This window comes from Hemicordylus capensis, chromosome 9 (genome assembly GCF_027244095.1).
Source record: "Hemicordylus capensis ecotype Gifberg chromosome 9, rHemCap1.1.pri, whole genome shotgun sequence".
In the NCBI taxonomy this organism is placed as follows: Eukaryota; Metazoa; Chordata; class Lepidosauria; order Squamata; family Cordylidae; genus Hemicordylus; species Hemicordylus capensis.
In genome coordinates this window covers 1,529,715-1,539,273 of record NC_069665.1, presented here as the reverse complement: position 1 = coordinate 1,539,273, position 9,559 = coordinate 1,529,715, and the positions used below count along the sequence as shown (strand labels likewise).

Here is a 9,559-nt window from a genome sequence, read left to right as displayed (position 1 = left end):
TGACACCTGCAGTTGGTGTGGTTACCTGCAGTCTCACGAGCCTGCAACATGGCAGAGGCGATAACGAACCACACTTGCATTTTCCATGGTAGGGCAATTTTGTGTAAATGGCTGCCAATAAAAGCAAACCATTTCCCTCACAAGATACAACTTGAGTTAGAAAAAGCAGGCACTCCAGAGTTTGCTCCTGCCTTTTGCAAGGGGTGGGGGAAGAGAAGATGCACTCGTGTACTATTCAAGCCACGCGCTAGTTTTTAAAATGCTTTCTTCTGGGTAGTCATCGCTTCCGACCCCGGGGAGACAAAAAACAACAGAGGACCCCACAAGTCCTGGCCTCCAGTTGGTGAACTGCCAGTCTAGACATGTTTTTGGATTTCTGAAAACAAGTTTCTCCTTGCTGGTCTTTTGAGCCCACTGCCCCACCCCTCTGACCAGGAGGCAAGGACGCCTGCACCCGTCCCCCCAACTTACTTACTTACTTCTTTGAGAAGTTGCTCAAGACTTTTAAGAGCCTCTTAAAATCCAGCATACTTGGTACCTTGAAAGGATCCAAAATGACACCCAACTGGGCTACATGGACTTTTAATTAATATTAAACTGCTTTTTAAAAAAGCAACGTGAAAAATAATGAAGACAAACTCCATAAAAGTTAGTTATGTACAAGGTGCCACGAAAGACCAAGTTTCTATCGGCAGACAGACAGACAAGGCGGTTTGTGTTTGTGTTCGTGTTCCTGGCAGGCCCAGCTGCAGTTCCCTCTGAGCAGCTGGCAGAAGGGAAGGATCCCAGCAGAAAGCTGCCTCCCCTCCGTTACTGTGGGGCCCCCCCAGCCCAAGGTGACACTCCGTTTCTTGTGAAACTCCAGCTTCTTTCTTTGAGCTGCCCCAGAAAAATGCGTCTTGCTGCTTCTGCTGCTGCAGCACTCTCCATCGAACACAACGTGAGGGTTGTGCAAGATGAAGACAATAAATAAGTCACAAGAGTCTCACAGAACCATCCCAGGGACCACCTTTGCAGGTGCCCCACTCCCCCGATTCTGGCGATCACATCACAGTAGCAAGGGGGGTTCTAAAAAAAAAAAAATCACCATTCCAGGGGAGAGCCAGGCGTGCATCTTCAGTGATCGCTTCTGCCAAGTTCTTTAGGTGCATGTAAACAAGAGCCCTGCCCTCCACGGATCTATTTAATACCCAAGCGGGAAGAGGGTGCTCTGGCTTGGAAGCACTCGACAAGCACCTTGAGAGCGCCGCAGCTGGGAGGGAACGCAGAGACTCCGCTGCCGGCAACCGGAGTCCGGGAGGAGAGCCATCTCCAGCACCACCTCCTAGAGGCGTCATCGCACTGAAAGGAACAGGAGAGGCACAAGGGGACCCGGGAAGGAGGCGTTCTTACCAGGAGCCGAATCCGCCCTTCTCCCCTGCAACAAGCCCCCTCTCGGGTCATGAGTGTTGAGCGTCCCGCCCCATCATTTGGAAGCAGCAGAGATCCAAACAAGCAACCCCCCCGCCCCCGGCACTGCGCTTTCTTCTGCAAACGCTCTTGAGCAGAATTTGGCTGGCTTGAAAAGGGAAAGGCCCTGAAAGCAGAGGTGGGGCCCAGCCGCCTAGCTCACTGCTGGCTCCCCAGCCACCTCCGGCCCTTGCGCAGGGCGGGAGAGCTGGCGGGCAAAGGCTGCTGAGTGCTGAGCCCAGCAAGCCCAGAGGCACAGCTCGCTTCTGCTGCTCCTCCGGGCACAGGGAAGGTCCCAGAGGCCGCGTCCGTGTGTGTGTGGAGACAGGATGGCCCATCCCTTTGGCCGGAGGAGGAGGAGGGCGGGGGCGGCTCAGGGCAGGCAGGGGGCCACCGGGTAGGTGCCCTCCGCCGAGGTGTGCTGGGCGCTGTGCTCCTGCAGCAGGGCCAGGTCCAGGAAGCGCTCCCCGCACCACATGCACTTGTAGTGCTGCTCCCGGGTGTGGACGCCGTGGTGCTTGTTGAGGTGCTCCCGCTGCTTGAAGGCCTTCTCGCAGGCCGGGCACTTGTAGGGCTTCTCCCCGGTGTGGACCCGCCGGTGGCGCTGCAGGTCCGAGGCGTACTTGAAGCGCTTCTGGCAGTCGGGGCACTTCAGGGGCCGCTCGCGGGCCGGGTCGCAGCGGTGCTGCACGAACTCCGAGGAGGAGAAGAAGCGCCGCTCGCAGAGGGTGCAGCGGAGGGGCTTCTCGGCGCAGTGGGAGGCCAGCTGGTGCTTCTGCAGGGCCGAGGCCCGCTTGTAGGCCTTGCTGCAGGCCGCGCACTTGAAGGGCCGCTCGGCGCTCTGGACGCAGCGGTGGCGCAGCAGCTCCGAGGACTGGCCGAAGCCCTTCTGGCAGGCGTTGCACTTGAAGAGGTTCTCGATGCCGTGGACGTGCTGGTGGTAGAGCAGGTGGGCCGGCTGCACAAAGCCCTTCTCGCACAGGGAGCACTTGAAGGGGGGCGGCGGCGGGGGCGGGGGCGCCTGCGCCGGCTCCTGCTCCCCGGAGGGCCCCGCCGCCCCCAGCGCCTTGTGGGTGCGGCGGTGGCGCATGAGGGCGTACTGCTGCTTGAAGCTCATCTGGCAGAGGTCGCACTGGAAGGGGCGCTCGGTGCTGTGGGTGCGCTCGTGCTGCCGCAGGTCCGAGGGCCGCCGGAAGGCCTTGGGGCAGGCCCCGCAGCGGAAGGGCCGCTCCCCGCTGGGCGTGCAGGGGTGCTGCAGCAGCTCCGAGGACTCCTTGAAGTGCAGCTCGCAGACGCTGCAGCGGAAGAGGTGGGCCTCGCCCGAGTGGGCGTACATGTGGCGCACCAGGTGCGAGCGGTGCTTGAAGGCCTTCTCGCAGACAGTGCACTTGTAGGGCCGCTCGGCGCTGTGGGTGCGCTTGTGGTGCACCAGGTGGGAGGACTGGCTGAAGCTCTTCTCGCAGAGGCTGCACTTGTAGGGCTTCTCGCCCGTGTGCACCCGCTCGTGCCGGGAGAGCTCCGAGAGGTGCTTGAAGGGCTTCTGGCAGATGGAGCAGCTGTAGGGCTTCTCCACGGGGGCCCGGTTCAGCGCCGCCGGCTGCTGGGGCGGGGCGGGGTCCTCCGGGGCAGCGGCAGCCACGGCAGCGGAGGCGGCTTTGTAGGACTTCTCGCAGATGGAGCACTTGACGGCCGAGCTGCCGTTGTGGACGTTGTGGTGCTGCGCCAGGGAGGTGAGGAGGGAGAAGCCCATCTTGCAGACCCCGCAGACAAAGGGCTTCTGCTCCACCTGCAGGCACTGGTGCTCCAGGAGGTCCGTGGCCTGGTGGAAGATCTTCAGGCACTGGGTGCACTGGAAGGAGCGGTCGGCGCCCCCCTGCAGGCACTGGTGCTCCTGCGGGTTGGAGAGATGCGCCAGGTCGTGCCCACAGACCCCGCACTTGGGGGAGGCCTCTCCGCTGCCGGCGGGGAGGGGCGGGTGGTGCTGCAGGCTGCTGGGCTCCGGCTGGAGGAGGATGCCGTAGACGGCGCAGCCCAGGGCGTTCTCCGCCACCGCGCTCGAGGGAATGGGGTGCTCGGGGAGTGCAGCCGCCCCAGCATGGTGGGGCGGCGGCTGCTGCGGGGGGGGTGGGGGGGGCTGTTGCCAGCTCTCGGACATGCTGGGGAAAAGGAACCGGGGCTTCCACAATAGGGGCTTCAGCTTCTCGGCAAAGAGAGCCGTTCAGGAGACCTGAACTCCCAGCAGCGGAGCCGGAGCCGGAGAGGCGAGACACGCACAGCGCCAGGCCCCGCGGAGATGCCCAGCGGCAAGCGGCGTCAAAGGCGGCAGCACATCACAGAGGCCGGGGCAGGTCCTTGGCCTTGCTCTGGGACACGGCTGGAGAGCAGCACCTGCAAGGACAGGGGAGGATTCGGGTGAGGTCCAGAGTCCAGACAGACAATGGCTTCTCTAGGTTACGAGCCGGAATCCAGACCACGATGCTGCCGGCAATCACCCCACCCCATCCGCCCACGGGCAGAAAAGGCCAAGCACGCAGCAAGGCTTGCTTCTGACCCAAAACATGGTTTTAATTTCGGCACAAGAAGAACCACCCGCTGGAAACTGTGCAGGCTGTTTCCCCAACCCAAACTGAAAGATCCCCCTGCGCCAGTCTCTGCTACGGGAACACCTCATTCATCCTCACAACTCAGCAGATCTACCAGGCCCCACCTCACTCCTTTCTCCGGCAACCCCGAAATATATGGCTACACCAAAGACGGGCATCTGGGGAGGAATCATTCCTGGGGAACTGCTGGTGGACACTGTTCAGACCAGGCAGGAAGTCAGGAAAACCACCACACGTGCAGCAACCCTTGAAACCAGAAAACCCTGGGAGGGTTACGGATCTGTAGTGAAGGATCCAACGGACCCAGGAAGAGCCCATTTGAGGGGACGCTGCCTGGACCTCTGGAAGAGGCAGGAGTGCTACCATCACGGGAAGCTGAGAGGACTAACGTTGGTCTTCAAGGAGAGGCTATTTGACCAGTGGTCCCTCTACGTTTTTTCATCTCTGTGAGGAATGAGTTTTGTTCTGGGCAGAAGTATAAAGGCACACGTAAATTCAGAGTGGGACCTTCCTGATTCAACCTGAACGGGACATAAATTGAACTGAGCGGACATCCAAAAACTTGTGAGTGCACGCACACCTTAGAGGGAACAGTGTATTTGGCTGTGCTGCTGGGGAGCGCAAGTCACACTGGGCAGGAGAAGGAGGAAAGCAGAAATACTCTGGTGAAAATACAGATGGGACTGATGGAGTAAGACTCAAGTGGGCCCCTGAGTACGCTTCAGCGGTCTGGGTTCCTCGTTTCGTCCAAGGAAATCCAGAGACTGTCTAGGAGTATTCATGTTGTTTTCCTTCACAGATATTCTCCGGATTTGGGTTGTGGGGTTTGCAGTCTCTGTCCTCCTCTTTCACATGCCTAGGACAGGAAGGATGAGGCTAGCTAGTAAGGAGAAGGAAGCATGCTCTGGACCCAACGGCAGAGAGGAGGTCAGCATGCTTATGAGGCCTCAGCCTCCAGGCTAAGCACCGGCAACGATCTGGGACCTCTGCTCCAGGGAGAGCCAGTCAGTACTGATTAAGCACATACTGTAGTCAGGATGGTAAATAGGGAGGGAGGGAGAGAGAGCCCCACCTGAATGCCTCTTGCTGGAATTCCAGGAGGGGCCAACTCCTCAGGATCCAATTCCTCTCCTCACAATACCCCCAACAATTCTCATCAGGACTCCGTCCAATTGCATCCCCCCCCTTGCTATATCTGTGGGGCACGGCTCTCTCCCCTTCTGAACTCAGGGGGCTAGCTCTTTCCTCCTTTCTTAAAGCACACAGGGACAGGGCTGGAGCCCAGGAGCAGAGCCTCTGCTTGCATGCCCAAGGGCCCAGGTCCCATCCCTGGCAGCATCTCAAAGACCACAAGAACAGCCCTGCGGGATCAGGCCCCCCAAGGAGGCCCATCTCGTCCAGCCTCCTGTGTCCCACCGTGGCCCACCAGATGCTGTGGGGAAGCCACAGGCAAGAGGGGAGGGGGGCAGGCCCATCAGTGTGAAGAGCCGAAAGGGGTTCAGCAGGGAGAGCGAGTTTGACCACCCGCCACACCACCACTGGGAGCCACGTGGAAACCGGACTGGGCTCCCTTAGCCCAGTTTCTGCGGGCCGCGAGAACAGCTTCTGAGGCGGGAGGTGGCCCGTAGCCCTCAGACTAGTAGCTGTTGACCGAGCTCCAAAGTTGGGCTGGGAGAGACTCCTTCGGGAAACCACGGAGAAGCCGCTGCTGGTCAGTGAAGGCCAGAGGAGCTAGAGGGACCGATGGTCTGGCTTGCTAGAAGGCAGCCGCCTCTATCCCACCAGACGGCGGTTTCAGCCGTCCCAACAGCTCCTCTTGCCCAACTTGTTAAATCCAGGTCATCTATAACCAGGGATTCTCAACACTGGGCCCCCAGATGCTATTGCACTTCAACTCCCATCATCCCCAACCAAAGGCCACTGGGGCTGGGGATGATGGGAGCTGAAGTCCAATAGTATCTGGGGACCCAACACTGAGAGCCCCTGATTATACCATCCAAAAAAGCAGGAAAGCTGCAAGAACCGGGCTCCAGAGCCCACCCTTCTTTGGCACCCACCTCCCGCAGGTCACAATCCCCCCTTGCAAAGGACGGCCCAGAGTCCGTCCATGCAAGCACGGCAGGTTAGCAAACAATACACCCAGGAGCCCAGAGGGCAGAGCCGGCTAGAAATACAGATCTGGAAAGATCTGGAGCGGGTGTCACTCGTGGCTGTGCTCGCACACCCCTCTCTGCGGAAGAGCTTCCACGCCAGCATCACCCCATGGACGGCGGAAAGGCCAAATTTACCTCCCGCTGGGCTGCCATCGGGGGGGGGGGTCCAGGGGCTGCCCCTGTGCCCGCCTGGCACGAGTCTCCGTACTCGTGGCCTTTATTCAGCCCTTGACCTCTCCGGCACAAAGAGGATGGAAGTCGTCTTTGGTGCGCCCCCACCCCCCACTCCAGGCATACAAATAGCCAAACTACTCTGAGGTGAGCCCCCACTCGTCATGCTGCAAGAGGCTCTTCCACTGAGCTATGACCCCAGTCCCTAAGGGGAATATCTTGCAGTGCTAACACCTAGTCTCCCGTCCAAATGCAAGCCAGGGCAGGCCCTGCTTAGCAAAGGGGACCATTCAGGCTTGCCACCTTCAGGCCAGCCCTCCAGGATTTCAGCCTGGTCTCCTCCAGCCCTGCCTGGCGATGCTGCCAGAGACCGAACCTTTTCTGCATGCCAGCCAGATGGTCTTCCCCTGAGCTATGGGCCTTCCTGCAGTCGCAGGTTTTAGCACACATCAGATGCAGATGTGGGGCAAGATGGAGGTCCACGAGGGCTCACCCGTGTAGCAGAGCCACAGTGGTCTGTTTCAGCCCCTGGTCAGCCTGCTGGCCACAACTGGGGCAAAGGGGGAGCAGCAGAAAGCTGGCCCCATGCAAGGAAACTCCAGCCCCCCAAGCTAAGTCCCTCGAGGAAACAGCCCCACACAAAGCAACCTAGAGCCAGACTTGCTGCTAGAAAGAGGCTCCAGCAGGGCCTCCCTCTCGCACTTCTTCTTCTTCTTCTACTTGGGGCCTCGCCTTGGATTTGCACCTGGGCCCTGAATGAAGTGTCAGCTCCACGGAGTACAAGAGGGCTGCAGAGCGCGTGCAGAGGGCCCCAGCAGCTCTAACCCCGGGCCACCCGAAACCCTGGAGGGCCGCTGCTGCCAGTCAGAGCAGGCAGCCCTGAGCCTGATGGGCCAAGGCGGGTCCGGCTGCTTCCCTGCCGGCCTCCTCGGAAGCTCAGGCCCCAGAGGCGGCGGCACCCTCCCCAAACAGGGCAGCAGGCGGCAGCCAGAAGCCAGCTTGCCCGGGGACGGGGGGAGGAAGGAGAGCCGGGCAGGCGCCTTGCTGCAGCCGCAGAGGCCGCGGGGGGCCCCGCTCGGCAGGCCCGCGGGCGAGGCCAGGAGGAGCCTTGCCGGAGCCCGGAGCCCGGCCGGGGGAGCCTCGCACGGGGTCGGGGGGGCTGCCTTCCCCGTGCCCCAGCAGCAGCAGCTCGGGAGGATTCCGCCCCCGCATAGAGCGGCGGAGGCACGCCGGCTCTGCGCGCAGGAGGTCCCCGGTCCCAGAGCGGAGACGGGGCCTCTCTCGGCCGGGGGGATCCCCCGCCCGACCCCCGTCCAAGGGGATCGCCCGGGGCCGGGAGGCAGCCTCCCCTGCCCGGCGGCATCCCCCCCGGCTGGCCGCCCCGACAGCAGGCGCCCACCCCCGCCACGGGGGGGGGACCAGGCGAGGCCCGCCGCGGCTGCCGCCAACCCCTGGCAGGTCCGGCCACTGCCGCCGCCGCCGCCCGAACTGGGGAGCTGCCGGCCTGGAGGGCCTCGCCCGGAGGAGGGCGGCCTGGGCAAGGCAGAGCGGCGCCTGGTCCGTCCAAGAGGAGCAGGAAGAAGCAGCGGCAGGAGGAGGAGGAGGAGCGGGGCCGGGGGGGCACCGAAGGGCGGCCACCCCGCCCGGCGTCTGCCTACCTGGAGGCCCGGAGGAGTCCCGAGGCCTAGTCGGCCAGCCCAAGCCTCGGCCTCGCGTAGCGACGACGACAGACGGGCAGCCGCGCCCGCGGGAGGGGAGGAGGCGCCGACGGGGGGAGGGGAGGGAGGGGAGGGCGGCGCCTGGGCGACGGAATCCTGGGATCGGGGCCGCCCCCTCCTCCGCCCGACCGCGGGGAGAACTACCACCACCACGGCCGCGCCGAGGCAGGCGGGCGGGGGAGGAGCCCTGCTGGGAGCCACGGAGCCGCCCCTCCCCACGACCCCGCCGCCGAGCCCCGGGAGCCAGCGGGCGGGGGGCTGGCAAGGCGGGAGCGCCGCGAGGGGACGCAGGAGGGCAGGCCCAGCGCAGCGGCGGAGGCTGCGGCCGGAAGGAGGCTCCCGGCTGCCGCCCGGCCTGGGCTGCCTGCCCGCCCGCCCGCCCGCCCGCGGGCTCCTCCATCCCCCGCGCTGGACCCACCTGGTAGCCGCCGCCGCCGCCTTTCTGTGCCGCTGGCCGGCCGGCTTCTCCTGGGCTGGGCCTCCTCCTCCTCCTCCTCCCCGCTGGGCTCTGTCCTTCTACGGCGGGCTCCGCAGCCCGAGACCTCCTTCCGCTGCGGGAGAGGCCGTCGAGGCCCCCCGGAGGGTGAGCCGCCTCCGGTACCAACCAGCCAAGCCAAGCTCCCTTCCTTCCTTCGCTCCTTCTCTGCCGTGCAGCCCCTTTCAGACATTACGCTGTACACGCATGATATACCTTGCGATGTCCTCCTTGCGATGCCCTTTTTTGAACGCAGCCCAAATGCAATTTAAAGCTGTGGTCAACATAAATGCAAACGATAGGCAGGGCACATTTCACAGGAGGGGTCCCCCCCCTTCACTTAGTCCATGATAGAGACAGGTCTACCCTTGCTCTTGTGAAACGTTGGAAGATGTGTTACTTCTGAGTAAACATGGATTCAAATCAGGCTTCAAGACCACAATCCCAACATGCTTCTAAAAAGCAATTAATGGGGCTATTTCCAAGTAAAGATACTTAGAAGAGATGCGAGGGACCCTTAAGCCTCTGTATCATTTGCAAAAACAAATTGCCTGCAAAGACTCCTCTTGCTTGCCGGTGTAGGTTTGACATTTCCGTTAGGATCACAAAAGCCGCTTCCTATAAAATGCAAAGTGTCCTTTAATCCCCAAAGTGGTGTCTGGAGGGGGAGGGGTAATTTTAAATCAATAAAGTCAACAGCATTAAGGACAAGGCAGGGGCCTCTGGAGGAAGCTCCTTTGTGGGTGGGGAGGGGGCAGCAGCCATGCAGCAAGTGGGGCTGGCTGTGGGCCCTCCCTGGTGCCTGGCCTGGGCACAGCCATGGAGGCCGGGCAGTGCTTGGATTGCTCTAGGTGCAGCTGGCTTCCCTGTGGAGATCTCCAGCAGTTCTCATCCTTGCCCCTGGCAAGTGCTACAGGTTTCCCCCCCCAAACAGTGGGCCTGGCTGGGCATCTGGGAGCTGCTTCCAGGAGCATCTCTGCAAAGGGACGT

General features: G+C 62.0%; 1 protein-coding gene across 3 annotated transcripts; it reads right to left on the bottom strand.

Moving 5' to 3' along the window:
- Window positions 1-1,677: 1,677 nt before the first annotated feature.
- On the bottom strand, window positions 1,678-8,826 carry ZNF319 (zinc finger protein 319). Of its 3 annotated transcripts, none has more exons than XM_053270530.1 (2): window positions 8,513-8,826; window positions 1,678-3,837 (listed from the first exon to the last, which is right to left on the bottom strand). In XM_053270530.1, exon 2 carries the CDS (start codon window positions 3,602-3,604, stop codon window positions 1,823-1,825), a length of 1,782 nt encoding a protein of 593 aa, XP_053126505.1. In that variant the 5' UTR covers window positions 3,605-3,837; window positions 8,513-8,826; the 3' UTR covers window positions 1,678-1,822. The 3 variants fall into 3 exon arrangements, with proteins under 3 accessions (XP_053126505.1, XP_053126504.1, XP_053126506.1); XM_053270529.1 differs by lacking the exon at window positions 8,513-8,826 and adding an exon at window positions 8,035-8,345; XM_053270531.1 differs by lacking the exon at window positions 8,513-8,826 and adding an exon at window positions 5,125-7,895.
- Between the last annotated feature and the right edge of the window lie 733 nt (window positions 8,827-9,559).